This window comes from Nerophis lumbriciformis, linkage group LG12 (assembly GCF_033978685.3).
Source record: "Nerophis lumbriciformis linkage group LG12, RoL_Nlum_v2.1, whole genome shotgun sequence".
Classification (NCBI taxonomy): domain Eukaryota; kingdom Metazoa; phylum Chordata; class Actinopteri; order Syngnathiformes; family Syngnathidae; genus Nerophis; species Nerophis lumbriciformis.
In genome coordinates this window covers 2,318,168-2,340,317 of record NC_084559.2, presented here as the reverse complement: position 1 = coordinate 2,340,317, position 22,150 = coordinate 2,318,168, and the positions used below count along the sequence as shown (strand labels likewise).

General features: G+C 38.1%; 1 protein-coding gene across 1 annotated transcript in view; it reads left to right on the top strand.

Annotated features, from left to right (window-relative positions):
* The window catches only part of LOC133595852 (T-box transcription factor TBX1-like), a 52,691-nt gene extending 45,430 nt beyond the window's left edge, over positions 1 to 7,261 (top strand). Inside the window, exon 8 of the mRNA XM_072914192.1 lies at positions 6,415 to 7,261. Within this exon, the coding sequence (XP_072770293.1) occupies positions 6,415 to 6,797 (383 nt within the window). The 3' untranslated portion in view covers positions 6,798 to 7,261. The remainder of the gene's footprint in view (positions 1 to 6,414) is intronic.
* The last annotated feature ends 14,889 nt before the right edge of the window (positions 7,262 to 22,150 follow it).

The window sequence follows — 22,150 nt, the reverse complement described above, 5'->3', positions numbered from 1 at the left end:
AAAACCAACAAATTTAGCTGAATTGCACCAATTTTGTCAAAAGGAGTGGTCAAAAATTCAACCATGGCTACCAATTATATTATATCAGTGATGGAGCAGGAAGCGGCTGGGAATTGATTGATATATTGTTATTATTAACTGTATCCCTTGCAGACTGTATTGATATATATTGATATATTGTTATTATTAACTGTGTCCCTTGCAGACTGTATTGATGTATATTGATATATTGTTTTTATTAACTGCATCCCTTGCAGACTGTATTGATATATATTGATATATTATTATTAACTGTATCCCTTGCAGACTATTGATATATATTGATATCTTGTTATTATTAACTCTATCCCTTGCAGACTGTATTGATATATATTGATATATTGTTATTATTAACTGTATCCCTTGCAGACTGTATTGATATATATTCATATGTTGTTATTATTAACTGTATCCCTTGCAGACTGTATTTATATATATTGATATATTGTTATTTTTAACTGTATCCCTTGCAGACTGTATTGATATATATTGATATATTGTTATTATTAACTGTGTCCCTTGCAGACTGTATTGATGTATATTGATATATTGTTTTTATTAACTGCATCCCTTGCAGACTGTATTGATATATATTGATATATTATTATTAACTGTATCCCTTGCAGACTATTGATATATATTGATATCTTGTTATTATTAACTCTATCCCTTGCAGACTGTATTGATATATATTGATATATTGTTATTATTAACTGTATCCCTTGCAGACTGTATTGATATATATTCATATGTTGTTATTATTAACTGTATCCCTTGCAGACTGTATTTATATATATTGATATATTGTTATTTTTAACTGTATCCCTTGCAGACTGTATTGATATATATTGATATATTGTTATTATTAACTGTGTCCCTTGCAGACTGTATTGATGTATATTGATATATTGTTTTTATTAACTGCATCCCTTGCAGACTGTATTGATATATATTGATATATTATTATTAACTGTATCCCTTGCAGACTATTGATATATATTGATATCTTGTTATTATTAACTCTATCCCTTGCAGACTGTATTGATATATATTGATATATTGTTATTATTAACTGTATCCCTTGCAGACTGTATTGATATATATTCATATGTTGTTATTATTAACTGTATCCCTTGCAGACTGTATTTATATATATTGATATATTGTTATTTTTAACTGTATCCCTTGCAGACTGTATTGATATATATTGATATATTGTTATTATTAACTGTGTCCCTTGCAGACTGTATTGATGTATATTGATATATTGTTTTTATTAACTGCATCCCTTGCAGACTGTATTGATATATATTGATATATTATTATTAACTGTATCCCTTGCAGACTATTGATATATATTGATATCTTGTTATTATTAACTCTATCCCTTGCAGACTGTATTGATATATATTGATATATTGTTATTATTAACTGTATCCCTTGCAGACTGTATTGATATATATTCATATGTTGTTATTATTAACTGTATCCCTTGCAGACTGTATTTATATATATTGATATATTGTTATTTTTAACTGTATCCCTTGCAGACTGTATTGATATATATTGATATATTGTTATTATTAACTGTATCCCTTGCAGACTGTATTGATATATATTGATATATTGTTTTTATTAACTGTATCCCTTGCAGACTGTATTGATATATATTGATATATTGTTTTTATTAACTGTATCCCTTGCAGACTGTATTGATATATTGTTATTATTAACTGTATCCCTTGCAGACTGTATTGATATATATTGATATATTGTTTTTATTAACTGTATCCCTTGCAGACTGTATTGATATATATTGATACATTGTTATTATTAACTGAATCTCTTGCAGACTGTATTGATATATATTGACATATTGTTATTATTAACTGTATCCCTTGCAGACTGTATTGATATATATTGATATATTGTTTTTATTAACTGTATCCCTTGCAGACTGTATTGATATATATTGATATATTGTTATTATTAACTGTATCCCTTGCAGACTGTATTGATATATAGTTATTATTAACTGTATCCCTTGCAGACTGTATTGATATATATTGATATATTGTTATTATTAACTGAATCCCTTGCAGACTGTATTGATATATATTGATATATTGTTATTATTAACTGTATCCCTTGCAGACTGTATTGATATATATTGATATATTGTTTTTATTAACTGTATCCCTTGCAGACTGTATTGATATATATTGATATATTGTTATTATTAACTGTATCCCTTGCAGACTGTATTGATATATAGTTATTATTAACTGTATCCCTTGCAGACTGTATTGATATATATTGATATATTGTTATTATTAACTGTATCCCTTGCAGACAGTATTGATATATATTGATATATTGTTATTATTAACTGTATCCCTTGCAGACTGTATTGATATATAGTTATTATTAACTGTATCCCTTGCAGACTGTATTGATATATAGTTATTATTAACTGTATCCCTTGCAGACTGTATTGATATATATTGATATGTTGTTATTATTAACTGTATCCCTTGCAGACTGTATTGATATATATTGATATATTGTTATTATTAACTGTATCCCTTGCAGACTGTATTGATATATATTGATATATTGTTATTATTAACTGTATCCCTTGCAGACTGTATTGATATATATTGATATATTGTTATTATTAACTGTATCCCTTGCAGACTGTATTGATATATATTGATACATTGTTATTATTAACTGTATCCCTTGCAGACTGTATTGATATATATTGATATATTGTTATTATTAACTGTATCCCTTGCAGACTGTATTGATATATATTGATATATTGTTATTATTAACTGTATCCATTGCAGACTGTATTGATATATATTGATACGTTGTTATTATTAACTGTATCCCTTGCAGACTGTATTGATATATATTGATATGTTGTTATTATTAACTGTATCCCTTGCAGACTGTATTGGTATATATTGATATATTGTTATTATTAACTGTATCCCTTGCAGACTGTATTGATATATATTGATATATTGTTATTATTAACTGTATCCCTTGCAGACTGTATTGATATATATTGATATATTGTTATTATTAACTGTATCCCTTGCAGACTGTATTGATATATATTGATATATTGTTATTATTAACTGTATCCCTTGCAGACTGTATTGGTATATATTGATATATTGTTATTATTAACTGTATCCGTTGCACACTGTATTGATATATAGTTATTATTAACTGTATCCCTTGCAGACTGTATTGATATATATTGATATATTGTTATTATTAACTGTATCCCTTGCAGACTGTATTGATATATATTGATGTATTGTTATTATTAACTGTATCCCTTGCAGACTGTATTGATATATATTCATATATTGTTATTATTAACTGTATCCCTTGCAGACTGTATTGATATATATTGATATATTGTTATTATTAACTGTATCCCTTGCAGACTGTATTGATATATATTGATATATTGTTATTATTAACTGTATCCCTTGCAGACTGTATTGATATATATTGATATATTGTTATTATTAACTGTATCCCTTGCAGACTAGACTGTATTGATATATATTGATATATTGTTATTATTAACTGTATCCCTTGCAGATTGTATTGATATATATTGATATATTGTTATTATTAACTGTATCCCTTGCAGACTGTATTGATATATATTGATATATTGTTTTTATTAACTGTATCCCTTGCAGACTGTATTGATATATTGTTATTATTAACTGTATCCCTTGCAGACTGTATTGATATATATTGATATGTTGTTATTATTAACTGTATCCCTTGCAGACTGTATTGATATATATTGATATATTGTTATTATTAACTGTATCCCTTGCAGACTGTATTGATATATATTGATATATTGTTTTTATTAACTGTATCCCTTGCAGACTGTATTGATATATTGTTATTATTAACTGTATCCCTTGCAGACTGTATTGATATATATTGATATATTGTTTTTATTAACTGTATCCCTTGCAGACTGTATTGATATATATTGATACATTGTTATTATTAACTGTATCCCTTGCAGACTGTATTGATATATTGCTATTATTAACTGTATCCCTTGCAGACTGTACTGATATATATTGATATATTGTTATTATTAACTGTATCCCTTGCAGACTGTATTGATATATATTGATATGTTGTTTTTATTAACTGTATCCCTTGCAGACTGTATTGATATATAGTTATTATAACTGTATCCCTTGCAGACTGTATTGATATATATTGATATATTGTTTTTATTAACTGTATCCCTTGCAGACTGTATTGATATATATTGATATATTGCTATTATTAACTGTATCCCTTGCAGACTGTATTGATATATATTGATATATTGTTATTATTAACTGTATCCCTTGCAGACTGTATTGATATATATTGATATATTGTTTTTATTAACTGTATCCCTTGCAGACTGTATTGATATATTGTTATTATTAACTGTATCCCTTGCAGACTGCATTGATATATATTGATATATTGTTATTATTAACTGTATCCCTTGCAGACTGTATTGATATATATTGATGTATTGTTATTATTAACTGTATCCCTTGCAGACTGTATTGATATATATTCATATATTGTTATTATTAACTGTATCCCTTGCAGACTGTATTGATATATATTGATATATTGTTATTATTAACTGTATCCCTTGCAGACTGTATTGATATATATTGATATATTGTTATTATTAACTGTATCCCTTGCAGACTGTATTGATATATATTGATATATTGTTATTATTAACTGTATCCCTTGCAGACTAGACTGTATTGATATATATTGATATATTGTTATTATTAACTGTATCCCTTGCAGATTGTATTGATATATATTGATATATTGTTATTATTAACTGTATCCCTTGCAGACTGTATTGATATATATTGATATATTGTTTTTATTAACTGTATCCCTTGCAGACTGTATTGATATATTGTTATTATTAACTGTATCCCTTGCAGACTGTATTGATATATATTGATATGTTGTTATTATTAACTGTATCCCTTGCAGACTGTATTGATATATATTGATATATTGTTATTATTAACTGTATCCCTTGCAGACTGTATTGATATATATTGATATATTGTTTTTATTAACTGTATCCCTTGCAGACTGTATTGATATATTGTTATTATTAACTGTATCCCTTGCAGACTGTATTGATATATATTGATATATTGTTTTTATTAACTGTATCCCTTGCAGACTGTATTGATATATATTGATACATTGTTATTATTAACTGTATCCCTTGCAGACTGTATTGATATATTGCTATTATTAACTGTATCCCTTGCAGACTGTACTGATATATATTGATATATTGTTATTATTAACTGTATCCCTTGCAGACTGTATTGATATATATTGATATGTTGTTTTTATTAACTGTATCCCTTGCAGACTGTATTGATATATAGTTATTATAACTGTATCCCTTGCAGACTGTATTGATATATATTGATATATTGTTTTTATTAACTGTATCCCTTGCAGACTGTATTGATATATATTGATATATTGCTATTATTAACTGTATCCCTTGCAGACTGTATTGATATATATTGATATATTGTTATTATTAACTGTATCCCTTGCAGACTGTATTGATATATATTGATATATTGTTTTTATTAACTGTATCCCTTGCAGACTGTATTGATATATTGTTATTATTAACTGTATCCCTTGCAGACTGCATTGATATATATTGATATATTGTTATTATTAACTGTATCCCTTGCAGACTGTATTGATATGTATTGATATATTGTTATTATTAACTGTATCCCTTGCAGACTGTATTGATATATATTGATATATTGTTATTATTAACTGTATCCCTTGCAGACTGTATTGATATATATTGATATATTGTTTTTATTAACTGTATCCCTTGCAGACTGTATTGATATATATTGATATATTGTTATTATTAACTGTATCCCTTGCAGACTGTATTGATATGTATTGATATATTGTTATTATTAACTGTATCCCTTGCAGACTGTATTGATATATATTGATATATAATGTAGGAAGCAGAATATTAATAACAGAAAGAAATATCCCTTTTGTGTGAATGAGTGCAAATGTTTTTTGGGTTGGTGCACTAATTGTAAGTTTTTTATGTTGGTTTAATAAAAAAATAAAAAAATAAAAAAATAAAAAAATTAAAAAAAATAAAATACGATACCGATAATGAAAAAAAACGATACCGATAATTTCCGATATTACATTTTAACGCATTTATCGGCCGATAATATCTAAAAAGTACTAAATGTCTACTGTCTTGCCGCACAGACGACAACAGGCGGGACTACGAGAGAGACCCCAGCGGAACGCCGATCCACGCCGACCCGGCCCACCAGCTCATGTCCCGGGTCCTCAGCCCCGCCCTCCCGGTCCCAGGAGGCCTCCACACCGTCCCCCTCTCCGGTGGTCGCCCCAGCCCTCCCCACGACCTCCGGTCAGACCCTCACAGTCTGGCCCCGGACACCTTGCACCACCATCCCTACAAGTACCCCACCAGCTACGAACACTACTTAGGGGCCAAGACCAGGCCGTCCCCTTACCCTTTACCCGGCATCCGAGGACACACGTACCACCACCACATGAACCCCGCCACAGCAAACATGTACTCGGCCACCAGCGGGCCCTCAAACTACGACTACGGCCCCAGATAACGACTGCAAAGGGGTGCGGTGTGAAGTGGAACTTTTGGAGGGTCTAGTGCATTCACAGACTCCCCCTGCTGTATTTATTTAAGCCACCTCTGCAGGCTGCAAGAACCCCGCCTCCGACCCGACCAGCGCAGACACAACCGAGCCCGCAGAATGAGGAGGAGAACACGTTTGATCACAGACTGGAATTGATTTTGTTTTTGTTTTTTTTTGGTGTGTGTGTTGAATGCACTTTTGGATTTTCCTTGTTTCTAAAGCTTTCCCAAAAAAAAAAAGAAAAGCCATATGTTATATAGTTCCTCCACCGTGTAGGTTGACAAGATGTTTGCATGCTGAGGGTTGTCGAAACACATCCCATTTGTTGTTGTCGGAGGAGAGAAGCGAAGGTGAACATCACCACGGCACTGACTCGCAGGAACTCTAAGTAAACCAAAAAGAAGCAGAATGACTGTTCGGTGTCTGTAAAAATAAACGTTACGTTCTTGCAATGCAGCAAATTACACGTATTTGTCGCGTCACACACTCCATAAGCAACACTATATAAACATGGATTATAGCAGTTGATGTGTGAGGGAGCAGGGCTGGGGTGGGGGCGGGGTTTGGTGGTAGCAGGGGTGTATAATGTAGCCCGGAAGAGTCAGGGCTGCATGGGATTCTGGGTATTTGTTCTGTTGTGTTTATGTTGTGTTAAGGTGCAGATGTTCCCCCGAAATGTGTTTGTCATTCTTGTTTGGTTTTGGTTCAAAGTGTGGCGCATTATTAGCAAGAGTGTTAAAGTTGTTTTATATGGCCACCGTCAGTGTAACCTGTGTGGCTGTTGACCAAGTATGCCTTGCTGTCACTTACGTGTGCAAGCAGAAGATGCATATAACAAGAGGGTGGGCTGGCACGCTGTTTGTACAGAGTATATAGGGCGCCAAATGCTGCACCATCACGGCAAGCCCTTATTATTATTGTAAGGGTGAAAATTGGAAAATATTAATCCCGGGAGTTTTCTGCGAGAGGCACTGAAATCCGGAAGGCTCCCGGGAAAATCAGTCTGGTGTAGCCGTAGGAGATGATCTAATTTCACCTATTTGGGTTAAAAAATGTTTTTGCAAACCAGTAATTATAGTCTGCAAAATGATGTGTTGTTGTAGAGTGTCGGTGCTGTCTAGAGCTCGGCAGAGTAACCGTCAGTGACGTGCGGTGAGGTTGATGGCTGGTGAGGCACTGACTTCATCACAGTCAGATTTACAAACATATGAACCCTAAAGAGTATCTTATTCACCATTTGATTGGCAGCAGTTAACGGGTTATGTTTAAAAGCTCATACCAGCATTCTTCCCTGCTTGGCACTCAGCATCAAGGGTTGGAATTGGGGGTTAAATCACCAAAAATGATTCCCGGGCGTGGCGCCGCTGCTGCCCACTGCTCCCCTCACCTCCCAGGGGGTGAACAAGGGGATGGGTCAAATGCAGAGGACACATTTCATTACACCTAGTGTGTGTGTGATAATCATTGGTACTTTAACTTAACTTTAACTTTACACATACAAACTGTAGCACACAAAAAAGCACATTTAATAAAAAAAAACGTTATTATGGTCTTACCTTTACTTATAAATTAAGTCCATGCGCCGCAACTAAAGCCCTCACTTCAACTTTCCACGTGCAAGATTGAATCTATTTAAAAAAGTGTAACCGAGGGTTTATAAATGTCGCCTATACTGTATGAAACTACAAAATAACAAACACGGAGGCTCCAGTTTACACGAGGACCACTTTATTTACCTTCTTTCAAAAACTTCCGCTCCACTCCGTGTCATCACTTCCGCTCTTAGCGCCTTCAAAATAAGAGCTCAAGGCATATACTGTATAACAGCGCATAACAGGAACTTAACATCACAAAGAGGGAAGCCCATGAAAATAGGTTACAAAAGTTATTTAATAAGAAGCCAAAAAGTGCAAAAACAATAATGTTCGTGTTGGAGGAGTTGTGAATTAGGTACACCTGCAGTCTGCAGGTGTATCTAATGTTGTGGCCCTGCAGTCATTCACAACTCCTCCAACACGAACATTATTGTTTTTGCACTTTTTGGCTTCTTATGAAATAACTTTTTTAAATAGATTCAATCTTGCACGTGGAAAGTTTAAGTGTGGGCTTTAGTTGCTATAACAATTCTACGGCGGGGGTGCAGGAGGCGGGATTACTGGAGCCTCAGCCAGTGCGTCTTTTGCAGCCGTTTTATGATCGCTCAGCACAAGAAATACGTTACACACATACAGTTGTTGACAAAATACACTGTACATTATATACCTCAGCTAACTAAACTATGGAAATGTATAATATAATTCATATAGCAATACGGTCTCACTGCACAGCAGGCCAGCAGTTAGCCGAGTCCGGAATCCATGTTGAGGCACTGAGTGACATGCCTCAACTGGCTGCTGTTCACCGCACCGTCTCTTCTCAGTATTTGAACGGCAAATGTGAAAATTCAGCGATTTTGAATAAAAATAATCTAAAACTGGTGAAGTTAAATGGAAAATAACTTTATAGTATAATCACTGGATACATATAACAATGTAATAAATTTTTTTTCTTTTTACATTTTTTTTCTTTCCATGATGGCAGGTGAGGCCCCGCCTCACCTGCCTCTAGTGACTGCACGTCACTGGTAACCGTGTAATACTCTTCCATATCAGTAGGTGGCAGCCGGTAGCTAATTGCTTTGTAGATGTCAGAAACAGCGGGAGGCAGTGTGCAGGTAAAAAGGTGTCTAATGCTTAAACCAAAAATAAACAAAAGGTAAGTGCCCCTAAGAGAAGGCATTGAAGCTTAGGGAAGGCTATGCAGAACGAAACTAAAACTGAACTGGCTACAAAGTAAACAAAAACAGAATGCTGGACGACAGCAAAGACTTACTGTGGAGCAAAGACGGCGTCCACAATGTAGGATAGGATAGGACTTTATTGTCATTGCACAAGTACAACAAAACTATGTTTTCAGCACAAACCCGTTCAAGAGTAGACAAACAAACAGTGTACAGGGTTACAGAACACGAACGCTGATGGGTCACCAAAGGCGCCCCGTAAAAGATGAGAAAAAGGTAAAACGCTGGGGAAGAAGATGAGTAAAAAAAAATACAATCTAGACTGGGCTCCTAAGGGGGCCTAGCCTGGAGTGGGAAAAAACCTCCATGCACATAAACATGTTACATATAAACACGACAACTCACTGGGGGCGGAATGGCGTAGTGGGTAGAGCAACCGTGCCAGAAACCTGAGGGTTGCAGGTTCGCTCCCCGCCTCTTACCATCCAAAAAATCGCTGCTGTTGTGTCCTTGGGCGGGACACTTCACCCTTTGCACCCGGTGCCACTCACACCGGTGAATTGAATGATTAATGATAGGTGGTGGTCGCAAATTGCAGCCATTCCGTCAGTCCACCCCAGGGCAGCTGTGGCTATGAAAGTAGCTTACCACCACCAGGTGTGAATGAATGATGGATTCTACATGTAAAGCGACTTTGGGTACTTAGAAAAGCGCTATATAAATCCCAGTTATTATTATTATTATTATTATTAACTCGCAACAGAGTGGCGGGGAGTTGGGGCCCTGGAGGTCAACTGCTGCTATGAAGCGCTGCCAGTCGTCCATCACCCCGAGGGGAATCGAGCGGTGGTGAAGGCGTGGGGTGGGGTACATACGAACATGACATGACAATCAACAATGTCCCCGCACAAAGAAGGATGAAAACAACTGAAATATTCTTGATCGCTAAAACAGTATTTTATTCTTCAAAACCAGGATGTTTCTGTTACAACACAGGGGGAAGAAGGCGGCACAAAATGCATGGACGTAGTTAGCTCTATTTATCCATCCATCCATCCATTTTCTACCGCTTATCCCTTTTGGGGTTTGCGGGGGGTCGCTGGAGCCTATCTCAGCTGCATTCGGGCGGTAGGCGGGGTACGCCCTGGACAAGTCACCACCTCATCGCAGGGCCAACACAAACAGACAATATTCACACTCACATTCACACACTAGGGCCAATTTAGTGTTACCAATCAAATACACATATTTGTGTGTCACACACTCCATAAGCAACACAATATAAACATTGATTATAGCATCAGAGGTCCCCACAAGGTCAGAACAGCACTCACGTGTGTACAGTATTTTATTCTTCAAAACCAGGCTGTTTCTGTTACAACACAGGAGGAAGAAGGCGGCACAAAATGCAGGGACGTAGTTAGCTTTATTTATCCATCCATCCATCCATTTCCTACCGCTGTCCCTTTTGGGGTCGCGGTAGGGTGGGTGGGGGGGGGGGGGGGGGGTCGCTGGAGCCTATCTCAGCCTGCATTCGGGCGGAAGTCGGTGTACACCCTGGACAAGTCGCCACCTCATCACAGGGCCAACACAGATAGACAGACAACATTCACACTTACATTCACACACTAGGGACCATTTAGTGTTGCCAATCAACCTATCCCCAGGTGCATGTCTTTGGAGGTGGGAGGAAGCCGGAGTACCCCGAGGGAACCCATGCAGTCATGGGGAGAACATGCAAACTCCACACAGAAAGATCCCGAGCGCAGGATCGAACCCCAGACCTTCGTATTGTGAGGCAGATGCACTAACCCCTCTTACACCGTGCTGCCCTGCTCTGTTTATTAATATATATAATAGTATGGGGTGTGAAAACTAATCCAAAATGTGTGTGTGTGCGACTGTGTGAAGTGAGTAAGCGTAGAGTGTTACCGGAAGTGTTGAGCGAGGTGCGGAAGACCAAGAGGTAAGCTCGGAGTCTGTGTCCAGGCGTGAGGTCGATATTCAAGAGGCAGCCCGGCAACCAGATGGAATACAGGGAGACGAGACACACAGCTGGTGACACGGGAACGGAGGAAAGGCTGCTGGAAGACGACAAGGGACACGAGACAAATGAACATGGAGGGGGAGAAACACAGAGAGAGAGAGAGAGAGAGAGAGAGTGTGCGTAGAGCTAGAGATATTTGGCTTACTGTACTGGAACAGGTCGCTACGTTCTGGCCCGGAACGCAGGTTTGCACAGGCTTAAGAAGCCCAGGGAGCTCATCAGCGACAGGTGTGCAGATTGCTGATTGATTGGCGATTCGGGCCGTGACAGTTTCTCTCCGAAGGGAACACATCTCATGCACCATAAGTAAAAGGATATAGAGCAGGGGCGTACGAGGGCCGGATCAGGCCGGCAAACAGGTTTTATCCGGTTTGCTAAATATAAAAATGAAACAAAATTTTTGAACTGCTGTTCTAAATGTGTCCACTAGATGTTGCAATAGCAATACTTTGTATCTTTGTAGACGATGCTACATATGTACAAAAAAATAAACCACGTTAGTGCACTAGTCGAGGAAAATGAGCAAACTACATAAATAACAACCTGTAATTGGATTTTTATATTATTTTTTCATCTAGATGAATTGAAAATGATGAACATTATCACATAATTTATTCAGCAAGTATAAATAACGCCTGAGCTGCCTTTTTTTTTTTTTTTTTTTTTTTTTACAGTGCATTACTGTAAATTAAAAAAATGGTACTATTATGGTAAATTTTTAGGGAGTATTTTTTTTTTTTTACAACGCATTACTGAAGATTTTTTTTTTTTACCGAAAAGTTAAATTTCGTGATATTATGGTAAGTTTCCTGGCGCCTGAGCTTCCTTTTTTAAATTTTTTTTTATTTTTATTTTTTTACAGCACATTACTATAAATAATAAAAAATAAACAGTACCATTATAGTAAAATTTTAGCGAGTATTTTTTTTTTTTTTTTACAATGCATTCCAGAAGATTTGCTCCTTTCTTTTTTTTTTTTTTACCAAAACGTTACATTCCCTGATTTTACAATACACTACCGTAAAATGAAAAATGGTACCACTGATGATTTTATGGTAATTTTTTGCACCTGAGCTGCCAGTTTTTTAAAATAAAATCAAACTTTATTTTTCACAGTGTCGCCTTATAATGACTGCACAGCCTGAACAAGGTCAGTATAAATATGTTTTACATTTGGTAGACACAGGAAATGACACGACGGGCCAAATTTGGGCATCCCTGATCTAGATCTTTGAGTTCAGCCCAAGAAAACAAAAGTGTTTGTATCGTTGAGAGTATAATTAAGGGTATTTTGAATGGTGGTGCTCCTCCACACGTCCCCCTGAGAGGACATCATTGCTCACATGTCCTCTGACAGTTTGGTGATGTTTTGAGAAAATAGGATATGTGTGGAAAAAGCCTGGTCGCAGCATTTTGATTCAAAGGGAAACTGAATAAAGTGTTTTAGTGTCCTGAGCGCAGCTGCTTGGAGGGGGAAAAGGATGCCTGAGGCCGCTTGACCTCTTGCTGTTTAATGGCTTGTAAAGGTGTCAAAGGTTAAATCATCTTCCCCGCTCATTTAAACGCAGACTAATTGACTGTGTGCTTTCATCAGCTTTCTTTGGGATATTTGACAAAATACTGATTTTTTTTTTGTTGTATTTCTGGCGTCACACATATAAGAGTAATGATGGTGAAAGACAAGCAGACCTGACAATAAAAGTGTTGTTTGTCCCTCGTCACATAATCCTGTTTAGTCTGGCCAGGAAGCGGAGGTTGGAGATGTGTTGGCCGCCCGGTGCGTTCTGTCGCCGGTCTGCAGGGGCCGACTGATGCTCGCTCAGCAGGATGGACCACAACACATCTGTAAGACAGGGTGGGAGGCAGGGGGGGTCAAAAAGCGACAACATGACACCATTTTTTTTTTAAATTTTGTCTGTTTTTTTTGTATTTACAGTCATGGTCAAAAGTTTGTAATAATAATAATAATAATAATAATAATAGATTTTATTTGTATAAAGCACTTTACATTGAGTAAACAACCTCAAAGTGCTATAGTGTATTAAAAAAAATAAAAATAAAAAGATAATAAAAAATTAAAGCTGCAAAAAAATTTGTTTTGAAGGGGGAATAGCAAACTTCCTGTTGATTTTTGCTGGGGGTTGTCAATTTATGTAATGTAGGTCTAAGTAAGACCTACGGAGAGGTTTGTTTCATGTCTCTCCGACCTTCCCAGTGGGAGTTACAGGCAGTTTTGTAATTTTTTTCTTCCGAGGAGCAGTTTTTTTCTCCGTTTTATTCAAAAATTGCTGAAGAGCGCAATTTTTGAATTTGGGGTAATTTTTTTTTTCAGATCGCAATGTTTTCCCAGTCCTGATGTGTGTGTTCAGTTCGGTGAGTTTTGAAGCGTGTTAAAAGGGTCAAATTGCAGCTCAAAGAGGCAAAAGTGACTGTTTTTAGTACTTTTTTGTCTTAAAGGGGGAATTGCCAACGTCCTGTTGATTTTGGCCCGAGAATGTACCATTAATGAAATGTAGGTCTAAGTCAGACCTACATAGAGGTTTTTGTTTCATGTCTCTCTGACCTTCCTAGTGGGAGTTACGGGCCGTCTAGTTTTTTTTTCTTCCTAGGGGGCGCTAGAGCGCAATTCTGAGTTTTGGGGTTCGGTTTCTCAAAAAAATGGCAATTTTCGCAGGTCCTGATGTGTGGATAAAATATGGTGAGTTTTGAAGCATGTTAAGTGGGTCAAATTACAGTTTATTGTGGGTGCGGAAGAATAATAAAGAATAAATTAAAGCTGCAAGCAGCGTTGGTCGGGCCCGCGTATTTGGCAGGTGCTAGTCCTAAATGTCCCAATACTTTTGTCTACTTTTAGTCTGAAGTGTCCCAAGACTTTTGTCTAGTGTACCTACCTTGTCTGCATTGTGTGGGCACGTTGGTGCTTCCTGCTTTTAAGCAGCCATCTTACAAAAAGAGCAGCGCAGCAGCATCAGCGCAGCGGGTCTTTGAAGGGTCATAAAATCAAAACCGGAGCAGTTATTAAAAAAAAAGCGCTTCTGTTGTTGTAATCACAAGGGTTCAATCTCTCTCCTGTGTTATTTTGAAGGCGAAACAACAAACGCGCTCAGAGGAGTTCGTTTTTGAAGGAAGGTGACCGGTTTTTACAAAAAATTTGTTTTGAAGGGGGAATAGCAAACTTCCTGTTGATTTTTGCTGGGGGTTGTCAATTTATGTAATGTAGGTCTAAGTAAGACCTACGGAGAGGTTTTTGTTTCATGTCTCTCCGACCTTCCCAGTGGGAGTTACAGGCAGTTTTGTAATTTTTTTCTTCCGAGGAGCAGTTTTTTTCTCCGTTTTATTCAAAAATTGCTGAAGAGCGCAATTTTTGAATTTGGGGTAATTTTTTTTTTTCAGATCGCAATGTTTGCCAGTCCTGATGTGTGTGTTCAGTTCGGTGAGTTTTGAAGCGTGTTAAAAGGGTCAAATTGCAGCTCAAAGAGGCAAAAGTGACTGTTTTTAGTACTTTTTTGTCTTAAAGGGGGAATTGCCAACGTCCTGTTGATTTTGGCCCGAGAATGTACCATTAATGAAATGTAGGTCTAAGTCAGACCTACATAGAGGTTTTTTGTTTCATGTCTCTTTGACCTTCCTAGTGGGAGTTACGGGCCGTCTAGTTTTTTTTTTTCCTAGGGGGCGCTAGAGCGCAATTTTGAGTTTTGGGGTTCGGTTTCTCAAGAAAATGGCAATTTTCGCAGGTCCTGATGTGTGGATAAAATATGGTGAGTTTTGAAGCATGTTAAGTGGGTCAAATTATAGTTTATTGTGGGTGCGGAAGAATAATAAAGAATAAATTAAAGCTGCAAGCAGCGTTGGTCGGGCCCGCGTATTTGGCAGGTGCTAGTCCTAAGTGTCCCAATACTTTTGTCTACTTTTAGTCAGAATTGTCCCAATACTTTTGTCTAGTGTACCTACCTTGTCTGCATTGTGTGGGCACGTTAGTGCTTCCTGCTTTTAAGCAGCCATCTTACAAAAAGAGCAGCGCAGCAGCATCAGCGCAGCGGGTCTTTGAAGGGTCATAAAATCAAAACCGGAGCAGTTATTAAAAAAAAGCGCTTCTGTTGTTGTAATCACAAGGGTTCAATCTCTCTCCTGTGTTATTTTGAAGGCGAAACAACAAACGCGCTCAGAGGAGTTCGTTTTTGAAGGAAGGTGACCGGTTTTTACAAAAAATTTGTTTTGAAGGGGGAATAGCAAACTTCCTGTTGATTTTTGCTTGGGGTTGTCAATGTATGTAATGTAGGTCTAAGTAAGACCTACGGAGAGGTTTTTGTTTCATGTCTCTCCGACCTTCCCAGTGGGAGTTACAGGCAGTTTTGTAATTTTTTTCTTCCGAGGAGCAGTTTTTTCTCCGTTTTATTCAAAAATTGCTGAAGAGCGCAATTTTTGAATTTGGGGTAATTTTTTTTTTTCAGATCGCAATGTTTGCCAGTCCTGATGTGTGCGTTCAGTTCGGTGAGTTTTGAAGCGTGTTAAAAGGGTCAAATTGCAGCTCAAAGAGGCAAAAGTGACTGTTTTTAGTACTTTTTTGTCTTAAAGGGGGAATTGCCAACGTCCTGTTGATTTTGGCCCGAGAATGTACCATTAATGAAATGTAGGTCTAAGTCAGACCTACATAGAGGTTTTTTGTTTCATGTCTCTCTGACCTTCCTAGTGGGAGTTACGGGCCGTCTAGTTTTTTTTTTCCTAGGGGGCGCTAGAGCGCAATTTTGAGTTTTGGGGTTCGGTTTCTCAAAAAAATGGCAATTTTCGCAGGTCCTGATGTGTGGATAAAATATGGTGAGTTTTGAAGCATGTTAAGTGGGTCAAATTACAGTTTATTGTGGGTGCGGAAGAATAATAAAGAATAAATTAAAGCTGCAAGCAGCGTTGGTCGGGCCCGCGTATTTGGCAGGTGCTAGTCCTAAATGTCCCAATACTTTTGTCTACTTTTTGTCTGAAGTGTCCCAAGACTTTTGTCTAGTGTACCTACCTTGTCTGCATTGTGTGGGCACGTTGGTGCTTCCTGCTTTTAAGCAGCCATCTTACAAAAAGAGCAGCGCAGCAGCATCAGCGCAGCGGGTCTTTGAAGGGTCATAAAATCAAAACCGGAGCAGTTATTAAAAAAAAGCGCTTCTGTTGTTGTAATCACAAGGGTTCAATCTCTCTCCTGTGTTATTTTGAAGGCGAAACAACAAACGCGCTCAGAGGAGTTCGTTTTTGAAGGAAGGTGACCGGTTTTTACAAAAAATTTGTTTTGAAGGGGGAATAGCAAACTTCCTGTTGATTTTTGCTGGGGGTTGTCAATGTATGTAATGTAGGTCTAAGTAAGACCTACGGAGAGGTTTTTGTTTCATGTCTCTCCGACCTTCCCAGTGGGAGTTACAGGCAGTTTTGTCATTTTTTTCTTCCGAGGAGCAGTTTTTTCTCCGTTTTATTCAAAAATTGCTGAAGAGCGCAATTTTTGAATTTGGGGTTAGGTTTTTTTTCTTCAGATCGCAATGTTTGCCAGTCCTGATGTGTGCGTTCAGTTCGGTGAGTTTTGAAGCGTGTTAAAAGGGTCAAATTGCAGCTCAAAGAGGCAAAAGTGACTGTTTTTAGTACTTTTTTGTCTTAAAGGGGGAATTGCCAACTTCCTGTTGATTTTGGCCCGAGAATGTACCATTAATGAAATGTAGGTCTAAGTCAGACCTACATAGAGGTTTTTTGTTTCATGTCTCTTTGACCTTCCTAGTGGGAGTTACGGGCCGTCTAGTTTTTTTTTTTCCTAGCGGGCGCTAGAGCGCAATTTTGAGTTTTGGGGTTCGGTTTCTCAAAAAAATGGCAATTTTCGCAGGTCCTGATGTGTGGATAAAATATGGTGAGTTTTGAAGCATGTTAAGTGGGTCAAATTACAGTTTATTGTGGGTGCGGAAGAATAATAAAGAATAAATTAAAGCTGCAAGCAGCGTTGGTCGGGCCCGCGCATTTGGCAGGTGCTAGTCCTAAATGTCCCAATACTTTTGTCTACTTGTAGTCTGAAATGTCCCAAGACTTTTGTCTAGTGTACCTACCTTGTCTGCATTGTGTGGGCACGTTGGTGCTTCCTGCTTTTAAGCAGCCATCTTAAAAAAACAGCATTGCAGCAGCTTCAGCGCAGCGGGTCTTTGAAGGCTCATAAAATCAAAACCGGAGCAGATAATTAAAAAGCGTTTCTGTTGTTGTAATCAGAAGGGTTCAATCTCTCTCCTGTGTTAGTTTGAAGGCGAAACGACAAACGCGCTCAGAGGAGTTTGTTTTTGAAGGAAGGTGACCGGTTTTTACAAAAGATTTGTTTTGAAGGGGGAATAGCAAACTTCCTGTTGATTTTTGCTGGGGGTTGTCAATTTATGTAATGTAGGTCTAAGTAAGACCTACGGAGAGGTTTTTGTTTCATGTCTCTCCGACCTTCCCAGTGGGAGTTACAGGCAGTTTTGTAATTTTTTTCTTCCGAGGAGCAGTTTTTTTCTCCGTTTTATTCAAAAATTGCTGAAGAGCGCAATTTTTGAATTTGGGGTAATTTTTTTTTTTCAGATCGCAATGTTTGCCAGTCCTGATGTGTGTGTTCAGTTCGGTGAGTTTTGAAGCGTGTTAAAAGGGTCAAATTGCAGCTCAAAGAGGCAAAAGTGACTGTTTTTAGTACTTTTTTGTCTTAAAGGGGGAATTGCCAACTTCCTGTTGATTTTGGCCCGAAAATGTACCATTAATGAAATGTAGGTCTAAGTCAGACCTACATAGAGGTTTTTGTTTCATGTCTCTTTGACCTTCCTAGTGGGAGTTACGGGCCGTCTAGTTTTTTTTTTCCTAGGGGGCGCTAGAGCGCAATTTTGAGTTTTGGGGTTCGGTTTCTCAAAAAAAATGGCAATTTTCGCAGGTCCTGATGTGTGGATAAAATATGGTGAGTTTTGAAGCATGTTAAGTGGGTCAAATTACAGTTTATTGTGGGTGCGGAAGAATAATAAAGAAATAAATAAAACCTTACAAATACAATAGGTCCATAGAGTCCTTTTGCAATGGGCCATTGCGGGCCCTAATAAATAAAAATAAAAACTAGAACAGCCAAATAGCTAGATCTAGTATGCATATATCTAAAAAAAAAAAAAGGATTTTTTTAAAAAGAATGTTTTTTAAGCCTTTTTTAAAAGCATCCACAGTCTGTGGTGCCCTCAGGTGGTCAGGGAGAGCGGAGCGGAAAGGTTGGAGGAGGTTAGCCTGTCCGGAGCGGAGGTGTCGTGTGGAGGATTTGGGGGTGAGTAGTTCTTTGAGGTAAATAACAAGGTATTTAAAGAACATAATGTCATGTCTGTCTTGAGTTTTCAATCATTTCACATTTTTTTTGTGATAGAGTGATTGGAGCACATACTTGTTGGTCACAAAAAAAACATTCATGAAGTTTGCTTCTTTTATGAATTTATTATGGGTCTACTGAAAATGTGAGGGTCAAAAGTATACATACAGCAATGTTAATATTTGCTTACATGTCCCTTGGCAAGTTTACCTGCAATAAGGCACTTTTTGGTAGCCATGGTTGAATTTTTGACCACTCCTCTTGACAAAAATTGGTGCAGTTCAGCTAAATGTGTTGGTTTTCTGACCTGGACTTGTTTCTTCAGCATTGTCCACACTTTGGGAAGGCCATTCTAAAACCTTCATTCTAGCCTGATTTAGCCATTCCTTTACCACTTTTGACGTGTGTTTGGGGGTCATTGTCCTGTTGGAACACCCAACTTGCGCCCGAGACCCAACCCTCCGGGCTGATGATTTTAGCTTGTCCTGAAGAATTTGGAGGTAATCCTCCTTTTTTTTCATTGTCCCATTTACTCTCTGTAAAGCACCAGTTCCATTGGTAGCAAAACAAACCCAGAGCATAATACTACCACCACCATGCTTGACTGTAGGAATTGTGTTCCTGGGATTAAAGGCCTGACCTTTTCTCCTCCAAACATACAGGTAAAAGCCAGTGAATTAGAATATTTTGAAAAACTTGATTTATTTCAGTAATTGCATTCAAAAGGTGTAACTTGTACATTATATTTATTCATTGCACACAGACTGATGCATTCAAATGTTTATTTCATTTAATTTTGATGATTTGAAGTGGCAACAAATGAAAATCCAAAATTCCGTGTGTCACAAAATTAGAATATTACTTAAGGCTAATACAAAAAAGGGATTTTTAGAAATGTTGGCCAACTGAAAAGTATGAAAATGAAAAACATGAGCATGTACAATACTCAATACTTGGTTGGAGCTCCTTTTGCCTCAATTACTGCGTTAATGCGGCGTGGCATGGAGTCGATGAGTTTCTGGCACTGCTCAGGTGTTATGAGAGCCCAGGTTGCTCTGATAGTGGCCTTCAACTCTTCTGCGTTTTTGGGTCTGGCATTCTGCATCTTCCTTTTCACAATACCCCACAGATTTTCTATGGGTCTAAGGTCAGGGGAGTTGGCGGGCCAATTTAGAACAGAAATACCATGGTCTGTAAACCAGGCACGGGTAGATTTTGCGCTGTGTGCAGGCGCCAAGTCCTGTTGGAACTTGAAATCTCCATCTCCATAGAGCAGGTCAGCAGCAGGAAGCATGAAGTGCTCTAAAACTTGCTGGTAGACGGCTGCGTTGACCCTGGATCTCAGGAAACAGAGTGGACCGACACCAGCAGATGACATGGTTTGGTTTGCATTTCCTTTGGAAATCGAGGTCCCAGAGTCTGGAGGAAGACAGGAGAGGCACAGGATCCACGTTGCCTGAAGTCTAGTGTAAAGTTTCCACCATCAGTGATGGTTTGGGGTGCCATGTCATCTGCTGGTGTCGGTCCACTCTGTTTCCTGAGATCCAGGGTCAACGCAGCCGTCTACCAGCAAGTTTTAGAGCACTTCATGCTTCCTGCTGCTGACCTGCTCTATGGAGATGGAGATTTCAAGTTCCAACAGGACTTGGCGCCTGCACACAGCGCAAAATCTACCCGTGCCTGGTTTACGGACCATGGTATTTCTGTTCTAAATTGGCCCGCCAACTCCCCTGACCTTAGCCCCACAAGTTACACCTTTTGAATGCAATTTCTGAAATAAATCAAGTTTTTCAAAATATTCTAATTTACTGGCTTTTACCTGTATTGCTGGGTATTGTGGCCAAACAGCTCCATTTTTGTTTCATCTGACCACAGAACTTTCCTCCAGAAGGTCTCATCTTTGTCCGTGTGATGTCATGTGAAACATTGCTGTATGTATACTTTTGTGCAAGTCTTAGGTGTCATAAATGTGTACAATATCCAGCTCTTGTAATGCATCTCACTCAGTAACTGTAAATATTAGAAATAATAACGCAACCTTCCCTACACTTGCATGTTTTCCTTGTTCCCCGCAGAGCTCCGTCTTTGCCTTTTGTCCCTGACCTCTCTGCTGACATCCCCTCCTCATAATAGCTTCCTCGGACTCGTGTTGGCTTTGAACAAACACCAGCGGTGGCGTGGGCCCTGCTTCCGCCCCTTTTTTCTCTGATAAATCAAATGCCAGCAGCTCCATTGGTGCAGATGTCTCCTGAGTGGAGCAGCCAGCGACCCGCTGAGTGTGGAAGCCCTGGCTGGTGGGCGTCGTAAATCACTTCATAATGGATCTTTTAGGAAGTCAATAAATGGACAGGGAGACCCCCGACCCCCCCCCCCCCACACTAGAATAGACCCTTCACTTATCACCTGACGAGTGTCTTCTCTGAAGGTCAAAGTTCAGCACGAGTTTTGGGGGTTTAAATGTGCGACAGTTTATTTAGAGGTCATAATGTCGGAAAAAACTAACCTATATTCGCGAGTCCTCCTCATGCATTTCATAAAATAATTAGTGTTTTTTTAGGCAAAATGTGAAACATGCATTGTAATGTTCTAGTGCAGAACCAACAACCTGGTCCTGAAACGTCGGCAAGACCGAGGAGATCATCGTTGACTTCAGGAAGCACCAGTCCAGCCACGCTCCACTCTTCGTCAACGGCAAAGCAGTGGAGATCATAAGCAGCACCGAGTTCCTGGGGGTGCAGATAACTGACAATATGACCTGGTACACCTGGTAAAAAGAGCTCAGCAGCGCATGCACTTTTTGCGTGGGATGAAAAGAGCACAGCTCCCTCCCCCCCGTTCTCAGCACATTCTACAGAAGCACTATAGAGAGCATACTTGCCAACCTTGAGACCTCCGATTTCGGGAGGTGGGGGGTGGAGGGTGGGGGGCGTGGTCGGGGGTGGGGGGGGGGCGTGGTTAAGAGGGGGGAGTATATTGACAGCTAGAATTCACCAAGTCAAGTATTTCATACATACATATATATATATATATATATATATATATATACACCCTGAAAATATGCAAACAAAACTGTTTAGATAATTGATACTTCAAACTTGCATAAATAAATATTAAGGAATATAACATAACTTGGCTTCTGAGAGCTTCAAAAAGTAATGAAAAAAATGCTAAAG